Source organism: Anastrepha obliqua, chromosome 3, assembly GCF_027943255.1.
Source record: "Anastrepha obliqua isolate idAnaObli1 chromosome 3, idAnaObli1_1.0, whole genome shotgun sequence".
Lineage (NCBI taxonomy): Eukaryota > Metazoa > Arthropoda > Insecta > Diptera > Tephritidae > Anastrepha > Anastrepha obliqua.
In genome coordinates, this window is record NC_072894.1 from 76,543,517 (window position 1) to 76,566,900 (window position 23,384).

At 37.5% G+C, this 23,384-nt stretch overlaps 1 protein-coding gene across 1 annotated transcript in view; it reads right to left on the reverse strand.

Moving 5' to 3' along the window:
- Positions 1-6,593: 6,593 nt before the first annotated feature.
- Positions 6,594-23,384, reverse strand: part of LOC129241668 (protein masquerade) — a 40,178-nt gene continuing 23,387 nt past the window's right edge. The window contains exons 3-13 of the mRNA XM_054878127.1: positions 13,451-13,668; positions 13,244-13,393; positions 12,377-12,658; positions 12,157-12,315; positions 12,021-12,097; positions 11,244-11,953; positions 11,006-11,169; positions 9,992-10,931; positions 7,192-7,390; positions 7,038-7,116; positions 6,594-6,968 (exon numbers count right to left, since the gene is read on the reverse strand). Of these exons, the coding sequence (XP_054734102.1) occupies positions 6,646-6,968; positions 7,038-7,116; positions 7,192-7,390; positions 9,992-10,931; positions 11,006-11,169; positions 11,244-11,953; positions 12,021-12,097; positions 12,157-12,315; positions 12,377-12,658; positions 13,244-13,393; positions 13,451-13,556 (3,189 nt within the window). The 5' untranslated portion in view covers positions 13,557-13,668 and the 3' untranslated portion in view covers positions 6,594-6,645. The remainder of the gene's footprint in view (positions 6,969-7,037; positions 7,117-7,191; positions 7,391-9,991; positions 10,932-11,005; positions 11,170-11,243; positions 11,954-12,020; positions 12,098-12,156; positions 12,316-12,376; positions 12,659-13,243; positions 13,394-13,450; positions 13,669-23,384) is intronic.

Sequence of the window (23,384 nt, forward strand, 5' to 3'; positions counted from 1 at the left end):
GGCAGGAAATATATAAACAAACAGCTGTTGTTTGCGAAGATAACGCGTGATTTCGAGGAATTAGGGAAAAGGATTGGGAATTTTGAAAAATAAATATAAAAAATAAAAATGAAAACACACACACAATATACGAAACTTTGCACGGAGCGTGATTGTGAAACATGCAAACTACAAACGAATACACTACGAAGAAGGATGCACTAAGAAAACCACAAAAGCACAAGTTGCAAGTTGCAGATATGTGGAGGCACGTTAGTCACAATGATACAAATGAGAAAAACAACAAAACTACACTCGAAAGCAAACACTAAAATTTTGCGTTAAAACGTCTTTTGCATTTAATTTCGTTTTGGTGAGTATTATTTTTTTCGCTAAAATTTAAATTGTTTTTCTTTCTTTGCTTCGCTTTGAACACCGTCTACGCGTTAGTGCGCGCCACTCATCCGTTCTAATTGCTGGCAGACAAAGTTCTAGTCACTCGCGTCGTCGTTGGACAACTGTTGTGTTGTGCAGAAGCCGGCCGGCCTGCCGGTTGGTCGGTCGATTGCTTGCTGATTGTACATATACGCTATGGAAGTCGGAGTAACAGCATTGCTTTGCCGACGACTATATCAGGATTTCTGTTGACGGCTGTCTGTGTGACCCTCGCCGTTTTTGTGGCTGTTGACTTTCTTGTAAGGAAATGCTTTGAGTATATGTAGTAATGCAGAAAAAGGCAGATAGCACACACACGTGCCACATACACATACACTCTGATTGCCGCTCTGTCACACAACGCAAGGACAGCAATCTAAAAGGGTTAAATGCAGCAGGAGCGCGCTACAAATCAAGGTAACAAAAAGAGTGTTATACGAAAACAAAAACAACAAGCACATAAATCTACAAAATCACAAACACATAAGAGCGGCAAGCAAATGAAGTACGTACATATACTTGTATGGTAGGAAATTGAGAATTCGCTCACACACACATCCACGCTTATACAATTGTAATTCCTGCATGCTCGCAGTCGTGCAGCCAGATAAAAGCACTCACTCAGTCGCGCACAGGGACAGGCAAGGGTAGTCATTCGGAGGATGCCTGGCCGAAGTCTGGATAGGCAGGGGTGAGCCAACGAGTGAGTAGACGATTCACTGATCACCGCTTGCCTCACTCACATTTGTCAGAGTGGTCGGTTTATCAAGATGGTCCACAGGTATATGTGTGTATACATACATACTACGTAAGTATGTGTAAGTAAATGCCAGAAGCTGCAGCATTCTTATCAGAAATTAATTTAAGCATGCGACGTCGCAGTAACTACAAAAGTAAATAGAAATGTGCTGAATTTCAGAGCGCAGTAAAGCGGGAAAGAGAAATATAGTTCTTCGAAGTAGCGTGCGTGAGAGCAGTAATAGTGGTGCGTAGAGTAGTAAGAAATCTTAAAGATACAGCACTCAACTCCTCCTAGTTTGCGCGATTTCGCTACTCGAAGATCAACTATTTCTGTGCATGTATGTACATATGTACTTGCAGTTGTATGCGTGAATAGCTCGGCGGCTATTTAAGGCGTATTGGGTGCTTTTGTCTAGGCGCTCAAGGATAAGCAAGGATGCTGTTGAAGAAGAATACAAGAATATTGTCATTATGCGCACATACATACATACATTTAATTGGTGGTGAAAAATGCTTACCCACAGATGTATATATACGTATTTTTGTACATTGTAGATTTTAATGGATGGCGCATTGCTTTTTATTAAATTTGCCTACACGCGATTGCTTATGCACTTGGTGGCGTGTGTGTGTGTGTAAACTATGTCCATATAAATGTATTTATGCTAAAATAGACATACATATGTATGTATGTATATACATATATGTACATATATATTTATTTGCCCAGCGATGTTTCCCATGCCCGTTATTATAATTATGTATGTATAGTATAGTGTTTCAAAAAATTATTTGGTCTGGGTGCTAGGATTCGAGGATATCGTTTTTTTGCTTAATTTTCCGTTAAAATTTGCTATTCACCGAAATACGTTAGTGAATCGAAAGGGTTATATAGAAACTATGCTTTCATAGTAGGAAAATATGTGTGGAAAAAATAGGCGCATTCAATTTTTTTGGCGCGCAAATATTCATATGGATGAAAATGGGTATTGTACATAATACGTATGTATGTATGTGTAATTATTTATGAATATGTGTTAGAGACGTTGAATGTTATTATAAATGCAACTGTCACATAGATGCTTTTTAATTTTGTAATTTGAACAATAAAGCAGATCAGTTACTACTTTGAAGGAAGGGGTGCGGTGATTTAGAACGCAGTTTTTTATTGCCGGCGAATGACCAACATTTAATTACTATTTCACATCACCACCTAATAGGTGCTGAATAAATTTAAAAATATATGCTTATATTTTTATGCATATGTTTTTTTTTTTTGTTAAATCAGCAAGAGCAAAAATATGGCTAACTTGGAAACGAAATATGCTAAATAAGTGAAATAAATAATCTTTGTAAATTTTATTTCAAAAAATTTATGTATTGTATAATACTACAGCTCCTCAATTGCAGTTTTTTTGAAAAGTAAAAAAGCACAAAAAATAAAAGAGCGTGAATTTTAAATTAAATCAGTTTTTTTATTCAATATAATCTGCTCTAACTTCAAAACACTGACTCCATTTCATCATCTCTGACTTTTGGAAACTCTGCAAATTACCGTTATACAGCTTTTTGTTTTGTTATTTTTTTATTTGTGTTGTTGTTTTTTTGCTGTTTTAGTACATACACTTGCTCAATGATTTCTGGTATTGTTGGACATTTTTGACGCTCACTTTGTGGATCATCTCCAATGCTGGTAGGATCACGTTTAAACTCGATATTGATATGGATATGCAGTTGGAAATGAAGGAGTAGACTCCTTTGACCCTTTTACCTTTATTTTTTTATAAACATCCCTCGAGGATAAAACTTTTAATATAAATTACTTTATCAGTGCCAGTGTACTTTTTTTGCAACGAATTGACAAGACGAAAAATAATTATTTATTTAAACATATAAAATAAATACTAAACATTAAAATTGCTTATAAATTGCTTTCAGTCCTTCGCATAATTATTATTATTCTTATTAATTGTGATTGAAACTCCAATTATTATTTTCTACTAGTTACCAAGGCTCTCGTTGCAGTACTTTTCAATCAACCTGTATAATAAAGGAAATCACTCCAGCATTTTTACTTATTGGCTGGAGGCTTCAAGGTCGAGTTGTAATTCAGATAAACTTTGATAGTGAGGCGATTCTTTATTTGGAATATTTTTTAGCAAAGATGTTTGCCAAGACACTAAGAGGATCGCAATATAAATATATCTAAAATTTGGATCGATTCAGACTTAGAGTTGTGACAGATTTGTGACTAGCAAATTCAAGCAGCCCTCGGTAGAATTATTTGCAACTCCTGGAGAACAGAACACTTCGAGAAGCAAGGTTGCCAATGAGTTCAGCAGCAGAAAATTATCTGACTGCGTCGAACGGCGAAATCCAATCTGGTATTCAATCATTCTTTTCAATAATTCGGCTATACAACCAGGCATGCGGTATCAAAATGCCAGCTTGTGAACCAAATAATCCCATTCATATGTAAAAAGGTCACTTAGGCCGAATTTCCACACATTTTTTTCCGTCAAGGAGTTTTTGAGATGCGTGAAAAAATGGGTTTGAGTTAAAAAAAAAACTGAGTTAAAGGAAAAAAAAAATGCCTCATCGCTTATTAAAATTAAACGTTTTCAAGATACATATTTGCAGGGTAAACAAATATGCTTCGACTAATTTTCGGATTTTTTTACTCATTTCTTATTCCTAACATATCAAAAAAAAGAACCTCCAATAGCTATTGGCTTGTAAATATAAAATAATAATTTAAGAAAAGTTTAATAGGTAGCCAACGCAGAATCGATTATTGCGATCCTCTAGTTGGGTTTCTTATAAACGCAGTAAAAGGTTTCCGGTTGCAGAATTAAGAATGAAAAGCAAAAATAAAAAAGAATTCCTAGTGATAAAAGTTTATTTCAATAACTATTACAAAAAAGACAATTGCGGATTTTGTTTTTTTAATTATTATTTAAATGTTGAGCGATACGTAGGATATACTCTTGGAATCTGGCCTGCGTACTCCGTGTCATTCGCTGGAGAAGTGACGTCGGCATACCATTAACCTCGCGAACAATATTTTTTTAGTGATGACATGATCGCTAGGTTTTCTTCATAGACTTTATTTTCCAGGTATCCCCATTGAAAAAAGTACACAGGGGTAAGATCGGTATATCCTAGGTGGCCGGGATATGTCACTGAAATGGTTTATAAGTTTGTTATGGCAGAAATCACATAGTATCGCCATGGTCTTTCTGGCCATATGGGCGGTGGCACCATCTTGATCTGTTATTACTTCTTTTTCTTCTTCTTCTTCCTCGTCATGGCCCCATAGTTGGGGTCAGCCCTCCTTGTGCGCAATCTTCAGGTTACTCGGTTTCCCGTTCGTTAACTTCGTTTCGCTGCTCGGTTTTCTGTCTGCTTATGCGTAAGCCATTTATTTCCAAGGCTTCAGCCCACTGTGACAATTTATTTGGCAAAGTATCAGCATTTTCAGATAGTAGAGCGATATCATTGTCGTACAACGGTGTTCAAGGCAATGCATCTTGTAGTTTGCGTGTTAGATTACACTGTGCGACAGTGATATTATACTTTTATGGAGACCTAGTACAACTTGTAGGTATGGTAAAACTGAGAACAATGGTATAGGAGAAATTTCCAATACACCCCCAAAATCTCATTTTATGGCCATAAAACCGTTTTCTAGTAGGTTGATGTGAAGAATCACTAGTAACTTCGCCAATTTCCATCCGATTTCGAATTTTTTTTTTTAGTTCGAAAGAACAAAAACAAGCCTTTTTGACAGTTTGTTGACAATTTTTCTGAAATGACAACTGACGAGACTGTAGACGGAAATATTTGGAATTTTTTTATTGTATTTTTTCTCTATTTTTTCAACTTTGACATCATTTTTACGATATTATCCATTGAGGATTTTTTTTAGTACACTACAGTTATAGTAAATTTAATTTTGCGTCGAATGAGCTATATTTGACTGCAAATGAATTAAAATTAATAGAGTTGTGTGAGTTTTAAGATTTTATTTTTTTCTGCATGCCATGCGGATTCTTACGTTGCACTCGAGATTTTTTCACCTGATGTCGCAAGATGTGAATGGCATGTGCTGTCTGGCAGAAAATAATCATTCAGCATGCGCTGATAAGAGACAGTCCAACATTATATCGTTAGGCCTCAAGCGCTTGCACGATGTGAATTTTGAAGAGGTGGAGTCTAAGAACCTTACTCAATATTTTAGGCACAATAGTTTTTGGAAGGGTAGCCGCTCTCTTGCGTACGGATTGACGCCGACTGTCGCGCAATCTTGTAGCGACGAGTGCAATATTTTCGTTTGTTCTCGATGTCTGGCAGAGAGCCGGCCGGGGAGATTTTTTTCAGATATCACAGTTTGGAGAGGATGTTGACCCAGCAATGAATTAAAGATGCTGTTCCTTCAACGATGAGCAAGAGGCTGCGCTTTCTGTCAATAGCGACCGAATGATGATGGTGATATTTTTCTGGCCGAGGTTAGATGATACGGATCTTACTTAACATAACTCGCCTGTTTTCTATAAGTAAAAGCGCAATATTTGGTCTGATAATCCAAAGATGATCCATAGGGATGCGTCACCTACAGCTGAGCTTTGGCGGGCATTTGAAATGGTTTGGAAGAGAGAATGTCTTTTGTAAAATGGCAAACCTTCTCGCGTAATATTTAGGTTGATGTAATGGAAACTATAGCACACTTTTTCTTGAATACTTTATTAAGCGAGTTAATAACCAATTAAAGACAAATAAACTTAATTTATATACAAATTGTATTAAATGTATGTAATTTTAAGTAAAACTAATATATCGTATGCCGCGCAGTTATACAGTGAGATTTTTTCCCTTTCTAAATGCATACCCGCACAAATATTGCACGTTTACTGGAAGAATGTCATGGTACAAAAAACCAAGGAAATCTCCTAGAAAACCATCAATTTACTATGCCTTGCTAAGCTAAAAATTGAACATGTTTTCTTGTAGCTAGATAGTTTTAAAAAGAGATGATGGCCAAACCTGCGCAGCTATGCATTTTCGGATTATGTCACTCTTCTAGCAAACGGATGGTAATACGAGTAGATGCTAATATTTTTGGAGCATTAAATTAATAGTAAACAGTTCGTGTAACTAAACATACAGAATTAATCTAGATAATATTTATATTGTAGAAATACATGAGCCATGCGTATGTTGCTATGCATTGTAAAGTATTTTACGAATCGACAGTCGAAAATAAGTAGTTATGAATGTATGTATGTATGCAATTTGCAACTAAACTGAACCACATATTCGTAGAGTACTCTACATGACTAAAGAGTTTTGTCTTGCCCCATTATCTGAGAACGCCCTACAAGTGTGTGGATTCCTGCTACGTTTATTATAAAATAAATATTTATGTAAATACTACCGTCTAGTTTTCATTATTCTTTATATTCGTGGGCTTAACTTCCAAATTTGTTAAGACTATAAATTATTAACGCTGATAATTTGATTGATCCAACCGATGAATGAGGAGACTTTTACATATACACCTGGCACATCAACGCGTCCGCAACCGAAACCCCAGGACACCAACCCGGCCAGCTCAAAGAATCCATCATCCTGGCACACCAACGGACCGCCACCATCACCTTGGCAAGCATCGTTGCCCTCTTCGCCACCGGCACAGAAACTTGAGGCGGGTAGAATAAATATCTTCTCAGTGACTGCATTCACCTTACGTATGCACTCTGCATCGCTAACGATTGGTATTTCAGCTTCACGCACGCGCAACGGTATCGGACCGGCTGAATTAAGAAATTGGAGAAATATATTTTCGCCTAAGCATATTTTTATATATCCACTTTATTACTTACCTTCACCCATGTATCCGTAACCGGTGACTGTGCAACGTTTGCCGGCTGCATGATTGACGCCACGAGCTGGTAGACAGACCTGCACAAGGAAGAGGTAATTAAATATATAAAATAATCCAAAAATTAAGTTGGGAAATCAAACTTATACACCCACCAAGCATACACCATCTCGTAGCTCTGCCTGTCCGTGCAATTTGAGCAATGCAATGTCGTTGTCCAATGTTTGGCTATTATGATTGTGGTGAATATACGTTGTAGCTACACGAAGAGTTTGCGCGCCAGGACTGCCGTATTTCCGTGTCAGATCGTAGTCGCCGACTCGCACGTAAATGGCATCGCCCGATCGTACAATGCTAAAAGGGAGTAAAGAGTATTTTTTGAGCTATGGCTATATTTATGTATGCACGAAATTTTCCAGTTTCATACTAAACCGATCGTTTATCGTACCAAAAGCACATATCAAGAAGCTCTCAACTTACCAAAACAAAAAAAATATAAGACACTTTGGTTCCAAATTCGTATGGAGCTGAACAGCACAGAAAAGAAGGCAAATTATTTTAGAAGAGGCTACACATGTGTTCAGTGCCTATCCACGAAAAACATAGTCAATACCTATATTGTTCCCCTGCCACCACTAAAATTACAAGTTTGAAAATAAGTTGATCTCATGAAATCCTTCGTTGTCAGGTGGAACTAGGCAAGGGACGTTTAGAATATGAAGTCACGCCGAGCGGAAATTGAAATCAAAGATGCCTTTGATCTCTTTTCGTTCATTCGGGGAAAGTAATCGAATGAGAACTCTACGAATATAAATTCTGAAGGTAACCATTTTGAATCGGATCTGAAATAAAAGTTTTCACATGAAACACAGCTACTAGCTCTGCCACTACAACTAAGTCTTCCAGGCAGAGATGGCGATCACGTAAACTTTAATAATTGGGTACAAACAAACCCTGGGCAAGAGGCCTTTAGGTTAGATTAGGTATATCTGGCTGATCTGAATAGATCTCACATAGACCACAAGGTTCCTTAGTGTTACCAGTGTTGTTGGAGTCGTGTTAAACATAGTTTGTGACGTTGCCGACCAGTTTTCCCAATCCATTTTTCCCAAAACTTTTTTCCCAATGCTTACTTTTCCCAAAGGCAAATGTTCCCAAATTTTTTCACCCAAACTGTTTTTCCCAAGACTTTTTTCCCAAAAGTCATTTTTCCCAAAACTTTTGTTCCCAATAAAATAAATTCTTTAGAGGAGTTCTACGCAAAAATACGGTGGATTGCGTAGCCGGAGTTGGACTGATGAGGGTTATTTTTTTGAAGCGCGGCCAAAGGCCGCCCACGCGAAAAGGAGTTCTACGCAAAAATACGGTGGATTGCGTAGCCGGAGCTGGACTGATGAGGGTTATTTTTTTGAAGCGCGGCCGAAGGCCGCCCACGCGAAAAGGAGTTCTACGCAAAAATACGGTGGATTGCGTAGCCGGAGTTGGACTGATGAGGGTTATTTTTTTGAAGCGCGGCCGAAGGCCGCCCACGCGAAAAGAAGTTCTACGCAAAAATACGGTGGATTGCGTAGCCGGAGTCGGACTGATGAGGGTTATTTTTTTTGAAGCGCGGCCGAAGGCCGCCCACGCGAAAAGAAGTTCTACGCAAAAAAAAAACAAGTTTGGGAAAAATAGGATTTTAATTGAATTGGGAAAAATGGTTTTGGGAAAATTGGTTTGGGAGTTATTTTATTGGGAACAAAAGTTTTGGGAAAAATGACTTTTGGGAAAAATGACTTTTGGGAAAAATAGATTGGGAAAAGTGTACGGTAACCAGTTTGTGATATATGTCTTGTCGAGTTTTTTCAGCAATATCCTTCATATCTGAAAATTATTCCGATCCTAGGCAGTTGTAACGAGTCCTGCTAAGAGCAGGACAGTGGCAAAGGAGGTATTCTAACGTACGCCTTTCTTCTTCGCATAAGTTACATGCGTCGTTCTGGACCAGTCCCATTTTAGCTGCGTGATATGAGTGACATAATGTACCGTCAGCACTCCAACCAATATTTAACATTATTTCCTTGGGAGAGATAAAATGAAGCGGGTTGTTTTCGTGTGGCAAGCTCGTAGCATTATTTTGGCAATCCTGTGGGAGGTCGAGGCTTCCCACATGGACTGTGCTTCCAGAGTTAGTTCCTCATCTACAAGAGGCCTTTAACATCGAAACGTTTATAAAAAGTTGCTGGAATGACGTAAATCGGAATAGGGAAGAGTGTATGACAAACCATTCAGCCTACAGGCTTGCCGTGACTACTCTATCACGGTCAATTCTCATGAACCTCTTTTTTTTTATTGGCACGTACACCCTTCTTTTGCGTGTTTGGCCGTGCTCCTCCTCCTATTCGTGGCGTGCGACTTGATGTTGTTCCACAAATGGAGGGAATTACAGTTTCAAGCCGTCTCCGAACGGCAGATATATTTTTATGAGGAGCTTTCCATGGCAGAAATACACTCGGAGGTTTGCCATTGCCTGCCGAGGGGCGACCGCTATTAGAAAAAACTTTTTCTTAATTTTTGATCTTTCACCGAGATTCGAACCGACGTTCTGTCTCTGAATTCCGAATGGTAGTCACGCACCAACCCATTCGGCCATGGCGGTCGGTCATGAACCTTACAAACAACAAATACATAACACACAATAAATATATTCTGAAAACAATACGGCTTGGTGAAACGTATGGAAATTTGGTAAGCTACGACAGAAAGTCTACGCAGGTTATGCGATACATAAAGAAACAGGCTATTAAATTTTCGGAAGACGCCTTATTAGTAAAATTAATTAACGGAAAGGTAAAATAGGGTAAAAAAAATGTTGTCATCTTAATACCTGGTTCAGTATTAGCCTAAAACTCCCATTTTCTTTCAGGAAATTTAAATTAAATTTCTTGTTTCTAAATTTTCTTTCTTCAAACTTACTTTGTTACACAATGTGCCGCCGTCAACACCCACTGCGTACCGATTAGCGCTGCTCCGCATAAATACTGATTCAACGAGTTGATCAGCGCCACTTGCCAGCACCACTCTCCATTGTCGCCATCCTCGCCGCCAACCACACGGGCTCGTCTACGCGAGGCATTATAATTCATTGCAAACACCGGTTCACCGACCACCGAGTGTCGGTAATGGCTTTGTACAGCTGCCGCTGAAATTGAGTTGTGTTCATGGTATGACCGCAGCTGGTTCGCGTCAGGCCACTCATCGCTCGGTATCAGATCGTTGTGTATTTGTATGGGCACTATTGTAGATCCCAATATAAGGCGTTCATTTGATTTGTTCAATTGAATTTGTGGCTGGGATAGCTGGCTTAGTTGACGCGAAGAACGCTGTATACCATACATCGCACGTGCATAGGAGACTAGCGACAGGGCCGGCGAGAAGCGTGAGCGTCCACTGCGCAAAGTGCCCTTGACACCGCAAACGTATTTCGAGTAAATATGTGGACGCGGCGTTGTGGTGGTGGTCGTAGTAGTTGTTATTGTTGTGGTGGGTGGTAGTGGCGGTGGTGGGGGGTGACCCTGTTGCTGAGGCACCAAAGCTGGTCCATAGTGCGCGTAATCATACGTAGGTTGTTGTGGTTGAGGCTGATGTTGCTGCTGTAGTATTGGTGGTGGTGGGGGTGGAGGGTAATGGTGATGCGTTTGCGGCGATTGTGTAACCATGTAATGTGGTGGAGGATATTGTGGTTGCGGTGGATATGGCTGTGGTACTCCAACCATTGGCGGTGGTGGGGGATAATTCGTGTAGAGAGTATCGTTGCGTGTCTGGAACTGTTGCTTTTCGAGAATACGACTCTTGGGTGCACAGCAAATTTGGCCAGAACGCTTGCACTTGAATAGATCGGTCATCTCGGCGTTTTCTACGAAAGAAAGGAAGTACGAGAGTTTTATTGAAATTATAGTATTTATGAAAGAGCGAATAACTAATACTCACTGAAGCAGGTGAAGCTAAGTAGTGGCACAATGCAGGAGCCAGGGCATTCCTCACGTGGATCTGGCAGTGGTGTGCTGGGCACAACATAAGGTGCGGTAGCGGGTGTTGTAGCCGATGGCGCAGGGGGTCGTCTGTTTTGTGGTGGGAGTTTTGGTGGGGAAGCACTAAAGAAATGCAACAAAAAGCCATTTATTTAAAAAAGCAAGTTCCAAATTTATGTATCCACTTTAACTCTTACGTATTGTCGCAGCAGACTGAACCTTTGGCGCATGTTGTTGGTGTTGTGATAAGCACCGAAGGCCGCTCGCAGAAGGCCGCCATTATGTTGAGCAAACAAAAGCCTGGGCAACGCTGCACGGGCGGTGGTGTCTGAGGAGCTGGCTGATTTCCAGTGCCACCGAGCGTGTTTTCTGCGAAGGATAGTATTTGTGAGAAGAAATCATTACCGCCACCTACGGACTGTAATAGGGGCGGTACACTCTGCTGTGGCGGTGCTGGTTTAGCAGCCGGTTTTTGCTGTGGCTTGGCAATCTTTGTCGCCGGTTTGGTCGGTGTTGTTTTAGTAGCAAGAGTCGGTGTGGCCTCAGAGGCAGCACCCGTTACACAACAACTGCCTTCACCGGGACAGAATGCCTCTGAGTCGATGTCATCACAAAAAATAGCAAAAATGCCATTCATGCATTCACCCTCACATTCCTTTAGAGTTTGACCATTCGGATTTTCAGCTTTGTCATTGGCGTCGTTGTTGGTTTCACCTTCTGCCTCGGCATCATCGTCCTCCACTTCCTGCTCCTCATCGGCGGGATCTTCGGTTGTAGTGGTTGTTGTAGGCGGAGTTTTCTTATGTTTCGCCGGCTTGTTGGCGTTAATATTATTAGTAATCTTGGTGCGCGCCGGCTCAGGTGTGGTGATGGTGGTACTTGAGGCTGACGTTGTCGAGGTGGTTGCCTATATTTAAAATACATATAAATATTCATAAATATATAAACTGCTAGGTTTATAAGATCACACTTACTTTAGTGGCGGTTTGTTTCGTAGCAATGCTGGTCTTATTATTTTTATATTGCATATTATGCAGATTCGCCATGTGTTCTGTAAGTCAAAGGGAAAATATTAATATTGGCAACCGATAGTTCTTTACCTGTACATACTAGCTGGTACATAGATATCCTTCGGAAGTTTCGTATTTGCGTAATCATTCAACGAGACGCAACATTTCGTGCCCGCTGTACAGAGCCCACTTGTGGTCAAATATGCCTCACAATATTCGGCAATACGATCGGCCACACAAACGCCCGTGCAGTTTTGCACTAGTGAATGAAAAAAATTTATTATTAATCGAGTCTTTTATATGAATCTTTTCAAATCTACCTTTCGCACTATCATTGGGTCCAGCATCCTTTTCATCAGCCTTTTTGGGCGCCAATGTGCTGGTAGTAGTCGGTTTCTTGGTGATGATTGACTTTTTAGTGGTTGTCGTTGTAGTGGTGGTTGTAGTTGGCCGCTTAGAAGTGGTCTTCGGTTTCGGTTTAGCTGTAGTTGAGGTGGTAGTCAATTTGGTAGTCGTGGTTGTTGGACGCTTGGTAGTGCTTGTTGTACTGGTAGTGGTTGACGTAGAAGTTGTGCTGGTATGCGCCAAGGTAATGTTTTTACCTAATAACAAACATCATTGATTGGGATCATTCATAGAAGCAAATGTAAAGGTAAGCAGATACTTTTCTTGAAAACAAAGTTCAATTAAATTAACCAACTCAGAAAATGAAAGCTGAAAAAAAGATGCTGAGCTTCGCATGACTATCAGCTACTCTATCGTATTGGATCCGTAGTCAGTTTCGAAAATGCAATACGCAAATTTTTGGCTGATTTAGCAAAACCTTATCTCAGTGTCTAAAGTGGCTCAATATATCGAAACATTCGGGTTCAACTTCCGCTGCAGTTTAGAAAAGAAGAAGCCCCGTGTGGAGGTTTTGTGGGCTATGAAATTTTAGCTATAGTTGCTATAATATGGATTAAAGTTGTTTTTCCAACTTCAATAAAATAATTCTCCTTGAAGGAAGGCCTCGAATATCAAAAAGTGAAAATAAGGAAAACGGATTGGCTCTGGTGGCTAACGGTATTCTAATAGTCGCCTACGAGTTATCAGAAAAAATAATAGGTCAAATTATGGGGGATGCCGCACACTAAGACCAAACCTGCAGGTTAAATCTAATACCAAACAAGATAGAGATATGTTTTTACCTGGTGCACTTTCAATACAACACTTCATACTAGGCGATGGACATGGTATATCATCGAGTACTTCATAGCAAATTAGCGTGGCCAAAGTATGGACACAAACTCCGGGACAATCCTTCGAATCGGCTGTGCTTGTGATAGTGTCTAGGAGCCCTGCAGCGAAAGTTTATAATTTTATAAAATTTTTCCGCTTTTAGCCATTACACTTACCCGATAGAAAACTTCCCGCTAAGGAGTCATCTTGACTGTATATTCCCAATGGTAAATGTAGTAGAGTGAAACAGACCACTAAAGTGGTCTTCCAATTTAAATTCATTGTTCGTCCTCGGCTTGAATTTTAAACACGTAGTTAATAACAATTTTGATTTATAATTCTATTACTTGAGATAAGTAAGGCAATCGTCTGTTGGCCAGCTCATCAGTTTAATCTTGAAATAATATAATAAAAAATTAATAAGTTAGATTAATATAGTACAATCGTGCCAGATATTCACAATAGGCTAAGTCTTGGAAAAGGTCCATGAAAGGAGAATCGACACACAACATATTTTTACCGATTATAAAGCTGCATTCGACAGTAGTTACCTATATGCCGCGATCTCCGAATTTGGTATTCGCGCAAAACTAATACGGCTATGCAAAATTACGTTGCTCAATACCAGCAGCGCCATCAGAATTGGAAAGAACCTCTCCGAGCCATTTGATACCAAACGAGCTTTTGGACAGGGTGACTCGCTGTCGTGTGACTTCTTTAACTTGATGTTGGAAAAGATCGTGCGAGCTCAAGAACTTATTCGCTCAGGCACAATTTTTTAAAAGAGCGTACAATTGTTGGCGTATGCCGATGATATTGACATCATTGGCCTTAACAACCGCGCTGTTAGTTCTGCCATTTTCAAATTGGATAAAGAAGCAAAGCGAATGGTCCTGGTGGTGAACGAGGAAAAAAAGAAGTACCTCCTGTATTCAAACAAACAGTCGGCGCTCTCGCGTATCGGCACCCACGTCACTGTTGACAGTTATGATTTCGAGGTTGTAAGAGACGTCGTTTATTTAGGAACCAACATTAACACCGATGACAATGTCAGCCTGGAAATCCAACATAGAATCTCTCCACCCCACAAGTGCTACTTTAGACTAAGTAGGTAATAGAGTAGTAAAGTCCTCTTCTGACGTATGGCGCAAAAGCTTGGACGAAGACAACATTCGGTGAGGAGTCTTTTGGAGTGTTTGGGAGAAATTTGGACCTTCGCACGTTAGCGACAGCGAGTATCGTTGGGGATGGAAAAATGAGGTGTATGAGCTTTACGACGACATAGACATAGTGCAGCGAATAAAGATCCAGTGGCTTCGTTGGGCCGAATGGATACAAATGCTCCGGCTCTGAATGTATTCGATACGGATGGTGGTAACAGAGAAAGAGGAAGATGTCATCTGCGTTGAAAAGATCAGGTGGAGAAAGGCTTGGCTTTACTTGGTGTTTCCGACTGAAGCCGGTTAGCACTATCACAATAAATATAGTCGCGAATAATTTTTTACACGAAATTTATGCCATAAATTCCATTTGGCTTTCGTCACTCGAAAATTTTCCCTTAACAGAGAAGATTGCTAAAGTTAGAAAATAAGAAGATGTCTAAAGATGACAGATTGTAGGATAATAATTCAATGATAGGTACATATTTTCATATTAATTAAGATTATTATTAGTCAAGAGCACAATTTACTGATATATAACTATTTTAAGAAATACCAGAAAAAAAGCTTTTAGTGTAATTAGAGTGCCTTACATTCGCATAGTACTCGTACTCGATTTCCGGTTTGTCTGTTGCTGTTTTTATCACACTATTGCCATGAAAAGCCCTATAATATTTAGAACAAACCAGTTATAGCTGAATGAATGAAAGTAAGGAACGTGAAAATATATACGAGTATGTAGGTATTTATGTAAAAGCAAAAGAAAACAAAAATGAGCTAATTCACACATATTTAAGCGAACTTTCTTTTTGTTAAATGTTTTACATAGGCTCTCCGTAATGGTCACCGGTACAACCACTTTTGGAAGTATGGCATAGTGCGATTTTTATGGCAAACACTAACATTCTGAGTTTTTTTGTTTGTTTTTGCTTGGTTTTTTTATTGTTTTCAATTTTTGGTATGGCAGATATGCATACGTTGCTGGAACGGTATTTCAAATATATTTATTCACACCTTGCTGATAAAACTCTTTGTTTAAAATTAGTGTTCGGGAGCCATTAGCTGGCTTCAATTCGGTAACCACTTAGCAACTTTTGGATAAAAGAAGTCACTCACATGTACTTGGCAGCACTGAACTATTTCATTGATTTCATTGGCAAGAAAAAGAGTTCTGAAGATAAATTATGTAATCATAATTGTACATATAGACTACATATTCACAAAAAACGAAATTCGTGCAATACCATAAGCAACTTGCTTGCGAACTGAATGGCTTAATTTGTTGCTCCTTTTCCTGCTTTATGAGGTCTAAAAATTGCATCTCTTTGCAAAGTTTTTTCTATCTTTTAATGAACATTTAAAAAGTATAAAAAAATTTTGTACTTGTTAAAATAAGTGGAAAAAATGTTTAACATAGAAATTAGTAGAGCGCTGCAACGCTGGAGTTTCCAACTGGCGTACAAGATACAGCTCGTAATTATTATCTAAAGCAAAAAATTCAAATGGATTTCTAATTATCATGATTTTTTATTTTAGATGAACTAAGAAAACTGAGAGAAATTCCAAAATTTCAACTTTTTGGAGGTTTTAAAGAAAAAAATGCCTTTCTATAAAAAAAAAATTCACTTCAACTTGGTATAAAAATTTGAAAAAAATTTTTTGATCTATTTTGTTAGTTCAAATAGAAGAGAATTTCATACTAAAGGCAACAAGCTATGATTCATTTCAAAAGGTTCATTAGTTTTTTTTCATTCATGTACGCCAATTCAAAGAAATCATAAAAATTAAAAGTCGAGAAAAGAAGATAAAGTTTGTACAATAGCTGTCCGGTCACAGCGTAACTACCTAACGCTCGCCTACCTTTGGCTTTGTATCTACGGAAATATTGAGAATTAGGCTCTGTAACTTTGTGTGAATATTCTGAAATATTATATATTAGGAACCGCTTGAAACGAAAAAAAAAATGATTTTTTTGACCTTATAAACCAGGCTCCCCCCTTAAGTGAGCAGAGAAATAGTGAATAGTGAATGCGATAGTTCTACTCAGGTATGATAATATGTAATAATTTGGTGCGGTTTAGCGTCTAAAGTTTCGGTGTAAATGAGATCGGAAAGCGATATCTAATTTTGAGAGGAAATTGTAAGTTTTTCCTAGATGCTATGACGAACGACGTATGCAATCACTTTCCAAAAAAGCAGAATTTTGCATCATATGTTAGTAATGTAATAATTTCGTCTAGTCGGAATAAAGTAAAGTTTATGTGAATAAGTCAAAAAGCATTCCGGAGCTAACATACAACATTCGGATTGCTGAACTCAATGCGGTAATATGTGAGCGAGTCCTTGAAAGTTTTAATTCTCGTATGTGTTAAGAACCGTATTTTGAATAAAATTAGTTTTTATATCTTTTATTTTAAAAAGACCCTTTATAACGCAACGCAAAAATATAAACAATATTATAATATGGACCTTTGTTTTTTTGCAGTTTTTATGATTACACGAAAGCAGGTTTGTGAAGATTAATGTGCAGAGCTCCATTAAAATATAAAAGGTGTTTTTTTTAGAGGTTAGGTTTTCAAATTGGTACTACTTTTTTTGTAGATGGCCTTTTTGACAGCTGTCACTTGATTTATGCTCAGTTTGGTTTGCCATTTCATAATGAATAGACTTACACCTGAACAACGTTTGCAAATCGTGCAAATTTATTACGAAAATAATGATTCGGTTCGCGCGACGCATCACGCGCTGCGTCCAATATTCGGTCGACATAATCGTCCATCAGAGTCTCTAATTCGATTAACCATGGATCGGTTTCGCACCACGTTTGCTCTAGTGGATAATACGCATCCTCAGAGACGTCGTACAGTACGCACCGAAGACGCTATTGCTGCTGTGGAGCAGAGTATCGAAGAAGACCCGAATGAGTCCATCCGCCATCGCGCGCAGCAATTGGAGATGTGCCCATCCACTTTATGGAAGATTTTGCGGAAGGATCTTGGTTTGCGGGCTTACAAAATCCAACTCGTGCAAGAATTGAAGCCGAACGACCATCAAGCGCGTCGCACGTTCGGTGAATGGGCCCAAAACGAGATGGCCACCGATCCCGATTTTCCCGATGAAGCTCACATCGCATTTGGAGTGAACATAATCCACAAGCCATTGCTGAGACGCCGCTACATCTTCAAAAAGTCACTGTTTGGTGTGCTCTATGGGCAGAGGGAATCATTGGTCCATATTTCTTTAAAAATGAAGCCGGCCATAATGTTACAGTCAATGGAGAGCGCTATAGCGCCATGATTAATGACTTTTTCGTGCCTGAATTGGACGATGTTGATGTGGACGACCTTTGGTTCCAACAAGACGGCGCTACATGCCATACAGCCAACGCAATAATCGATTTACTGAAGGAAACTTTTGGTGAGCGCATTATCTCGCGCCGTGGACCTGTGGTGTGGCGTCCAAGATCGTGCGATATAACACCGCTGGACCATTTCTTGTGGGGCTATGCGAAGTCGCTTGTCTACACAGATAAGCCCGAGACGATTGACGTCTTGGAAGAGAATATTCGGCGCGTTATTGCTGACATACGGCCCCAATTGCTGCAAAAAGTGGTCGAAAATTGGGCCTCTCGGCTGGAATTTATTCGAGCCAGCCGCGGCGGCCACTTGCCCGAAATCATTTTTAAAACATAATGGCAAACCCTTATCTTTATAATAAAGCTAAATTCTTGGCCATAATATTAAATTATATACGTTTTATTTCATCTTGAAAACCTAACCTCTAAAAAAAATACCCTTTAATATGTGGATGTATTCGGCACAAAAGCGTCCTACTTAAGTGTGCCAAATTGATTATACTACTATGATTAGGCGCATAATATGCAATGAGATGTTTTATTCTTAATCTATTCACATTTTCTTAGTCAACAAAAAATGTATCTATCTCTTGAAACTAACTTTAATGTACCTTTTAAGCGAATAGGCCTTATAATCACAATTCTCCTTGATTTGACTCAAAGTGGTTTCGTGAGTCAATAACGCTTATTAGGCGAATTAATAGTAAATTTCATGATGAAAAGAATAATGAGATAGAGCCTATCGTTATACCGTTACTTTGCTCTCAGCGAATTTGACAATGACTGACGTCGTATTAGCACCAATATGGTCAGATTACCATTTTCGTAACTTAATTTAGCATTGTTTTTTTGTTATTTAGTCACGGAGTTTTAGTTCTTTCTTCATGACATTTTTCGAGCTTGTTCTAATTAAAATGTAATGATTATAATTTTGTAAAATATTAATTTTTTAAAAATTAGTTCAATAGTTCACTCAGTTTATTTAGCTTTACTTTTTTTTAACATCTGGTCGCATTGCCCGCGATCGCGGTTATTGTTGATATCCTTCTCCTGTCAGCAGTCAAATTCTCCCTCGCTACTACAGTGTTGCCTAGCTTTGGATATAAAAACGCACTAAAATGCCCATTTAAAGAAACCAAGATACCAAAATTTTTATTGAATTATTGTACTTAAAAAACTTTGTATGCGTGACAAATTGCCTTTAAAATGTGCGTTTTCTAAATAAATGTGTTATAGTTATGTTCAATTTAATTTATGCGTTTTTTGTTAAGACAAGATAAGGTACTCTTTTTGCAAAAATGTCGTTATGGTTTCTTCAATATTTTCTGGTATTTTGTTGCTTATTTTTTCTATGCATACACCTCTTGGTGCCCTATGTCCCACTAAGGATTTAGGACCGGAAGAAACGATGACACCACTATGGTTTTAATTCGCATTCAGTAATTTAAAACGCTTTTTAAAATATGTAAAAAGGTTTTCATTGTCAAGAAGAGTTGGAGAAGAAGATTTAATAATCTTGCATATACTTAAAAGGAGCAAAAAATTAAATTTTCACCTTAAAATGTCAAATTAAATAAGAACCAACAAATTTTCATTAACACTAAAATCTTCACAGAGTGACCTTTTTAACATTATTTTGTTTAATAATACAGTTTTTTTTAACTCACAGCTTCGGTAGCTTTAAATAAAAAAAGGAACAAACACCAAACTTAAAAATGTTCGCAAATGGTTTGCAACACTGCACAACTCAGCTAATGCGACGTCACGCACTCTCTGATGGACGCAGTTTTGTTTCTATCATTCCTGGGTAAATTTAACCTTAGGATGAATTTGTCCACTTAATACATGTTTCAATAATAAAAGCTATGCTCAGTAAGTAGCTTTCTCGCTCCCTCTTGATGAATCGGCTCTCTCAGCAAGACACTGAGTTGCTACCTCTAGAAATTTCAAATAAAAGTATAGGAAAAGTAAAATTTTTGGAATAAACATTTCGATTTCAAAAAGATGAGCTTGGGACCATCTACTCGGTCAGGGCATTGTATTGGTATGTCCAATACCAGAATGGCATGGAATGTATCCTGACATATTGCTAAAATCAAACCTAGTCGCTTCGCCTAAGTTACACATAAAGGGAGAATTTGAAAAGCTCTCTTTTTGACGATGAGATGATTTTAAAGGAGTCTATGTTTTGCAATGAACTAGCATTTACAAAGAGGGTGAAGAGTTTCACAATAAGTTTCACTATAAGAGTTTCACTGAAAGAAATTAATCAAAAATTTCAAAAAACTAAAAATAGAAAAAAAAAAAATTGTTTGTGAAGTGGTTAGTAATGTAAGAATAATTATGACTTGTGGGTAAAAACTCCAAACTTAGGTGAGTAAAGCGTAAAGTAAGGTGTAAGTATGTTCAAAGTTTGTTTTTAGCCGATTAAATTTATGATGAATCCGCATCTTCTGTGAAAGAATTATATTTTGCTTAGGTAACATAACAGCTTCATTTTGGCGACTCTTGCCAACTTCCCTATCGGCTTTTAATTTAAAAAGTAATTCACAAAATATACCATTTACCATGTACCATTTATTTATTTATACATATAAATATGCCTATATGTATATGAAATATATTTACATTGTTCATAAAATATGTTTTTTACATTCAAATATAATATTAATTTAAATTTATTTTTAAACCGTTCGAAGTTTCTTTCCATTTAAGTAGGTATTATACAATAAAAAAATATTTTTTTGCTACCATTTTCAACAAAACCGATTTAATTATTTCCACTTTCTCCTCCCTTCTAAAATGCAACCTTTTGCAAGAGAGTGCAAATATTCTATTACCACAAGTGAGCAAACCTTTAATAATTGAATTGAATTGTGCGAATAGAGGGCGCCATAGTTTTACAGCGCATTTGAATGCCAGATGATTGTAAACAGTCATAATGTCAACGGCGGGCAAATGAAGCGTTTTGTTTAACAAACTGTCTGCGTTTTTACTTTTTCTTTACTTAGTATATTCCAACATTTTTAAATTTTTGTTTTATAACTCCTTCGCAATATCCGAAATACTTCTTTTTATATTAACTAATAATTTTACAGAACTATTACTAACCACTTTACTTGGCACAAAAATGAATTTCAAAAATTTGGCCTTTTGATTTGTAATATCTGTAATATACATACATTTATGTGCATTAGGACGGATCAGTTGGTATGGAACATTTTTTTTTGCTATCGTTCTTTGGAAACCGGATTTTGCGCACAATTATAATAAAACAACTCCATAAGAGCATAGTTCTAAAGTCAGTTTGGAGCCCCCCAAATTTTGAAAAGATCTATCTTTAATTAATAAAAAAATAGAGAAGCAATTATTGCAAAAGTGATAGAAGCATGAAAAACACAAAAGGATTTAAAACTAAAATATTGCAAATTCATTGTTAATTGTAAAAAAAGGTAATAATTAGAAAGAAATATTTAAATATAATAAATTTTTGAAATATTCTAAAATTTAATTAATTTAAGGTTTTTGCACCTTTAAGAATGATTTACATATAAAAATAAAAAAGAGTCCATTCACTTTTCCTACTATAATGTAAAACAATTACAATAATTTGCTTTGTAGCTCTACTTTGGAGCTCTTTAAATAAAAAATGGATATCAAAAATAAAATATTCGTCCCAAAAACTCCCAAGTACAAGTTTCCCAAGTTTGTTTAAAAAAATAGCATTCATAAAGTTTAAATTAACACTAATCTTTATATTAACTTCCAATTAACTAAAAATAGATTCTTCTAAATTTGAACTTTTGGCTCGAAATCGACTTTAGAGTTATGTTCTTATGGACTTTTTTCTTATAATATTATGTGGAACTCCAATTAGCTAGGAACGATGCCGAAAAAAATTGTCCAGCCCTCACATACATAAATCATAAAAAAAATATGTTTTTTATTATACCCGCACGTGCTTGCGCACAAAGTTATTTTACGATACCATAATAGTTGTATGTAATAGTATAAAGGAGTCAAAAAAAAGATAACCACAAATACATACATATACGCGCTCATGCTCTGAATGATAAGTGAAGGCTAGTTAGTCACTTATGTCCGTCCGTACGCCCGATAACTCGATCAAAAATATATTTCAATGAAACTACGCAAAAACAAAATAAATTCGATGCACGAATTTTAGTAAACGTTCATTTTTGGGTAATGTGGGTATCTCGATAAAGACTTAATAAAACTCGCCCAATCTTGGGACATGTGCATGTGCTGTCCACCTTATTTACATCCGATATAAATATTATTGAGGTTGCACAAAACCCGCGTCCACATATTATTGTCAAGACTAAATTTCCGTATGTCTATTATTGCCGGTGAATTTGTTTGATTCCAAAAATTAATAACCAGCTCAAATTAAAAAAAAAAATAATAATTGGCGCATACACTTCTGTTAGGTGTTTGGCCGAGCTCCTCCTCCTATTTGTGGTGTGGTCTTGCGTCATTTGATGAAAAATGCTTTCCACGCATGAATTTTTTTAGGTGTGGAAACAGATGGAAGTCGCCATTGACAAAATCTGGTGAATACCGTGGATTCTCCAGCAATTCGCACTTTAATTCATTCACAAAAATCATAGATTTTAGCCTTTGTCAAAATGCTCTTGCGACACGGTGATAATGAAAAATAATTTTTTTTCTTTTGCAAACTGGGTCTTTTTTCACGAATGTTTTCCTTCAGTTGGTCTAAAAGGTTACAATAATATTCAGAATTTACTGTTTTTCCAGTTTGCTAGAAATCCACAAACAAAATTCCTCTCGCATCTCAAAACACTGATGCTAATACCTTTCTGGTCGATTTCTGGACACGAACTCGTATCGGAGCCAAAGAACCAGGTTCACACAACTCTTTAGCCTCGTGTCTTGATTTAGGATAATGGATATAGACACAAGTCTCATCCACAATAATGAGTCTATGCATAAAATCCACTTTATCTTTTCGAAAATGCTCTAAATGTTGCTGAGAAGGTGGCATTCGAATGTCATTTTGCTTCACTGTTAGCGACTTCGGTCCCCATTGTACACTGAAACCCAATACTTCAGTTAAACTATTGCTTACACTACCTAATGAGATGCCTAAGACTTCTACTAAATATTTTTCAGTCATTTGACGATTTTCTAATACGATATCCTGTACTTTTTCTACCATTTCTGGTGTTGGTGCTGTTTTTAGAAGTCCTTGATGTGGATCGTCTTCAAGGCTTGTACGACTACGTTTATATTCAGCAACCCATCTTTCTACTGTACTAATTGATGGCGAAAAATCCTTATCATATAAGTCCTTTCAAGATTCTTTTATAAATTTCCTTTTCTTTTAAACCTTCCAAAAATAAAAATTCAATTCAATTCAATACTTGATTTATTCCATTGTAGAAAATACTGTGACATGTCGATATTCATTGGCTTGACATATTGAAACGAAACTTCACATATGTATGTACGATCATATGAAGACTATACTAACATATAGTATAGGCTAGTAGCAACGCTCCTATTATCGAGCCGCCGCATGTTTTCGTTATATTTTACCTACATATATGTATA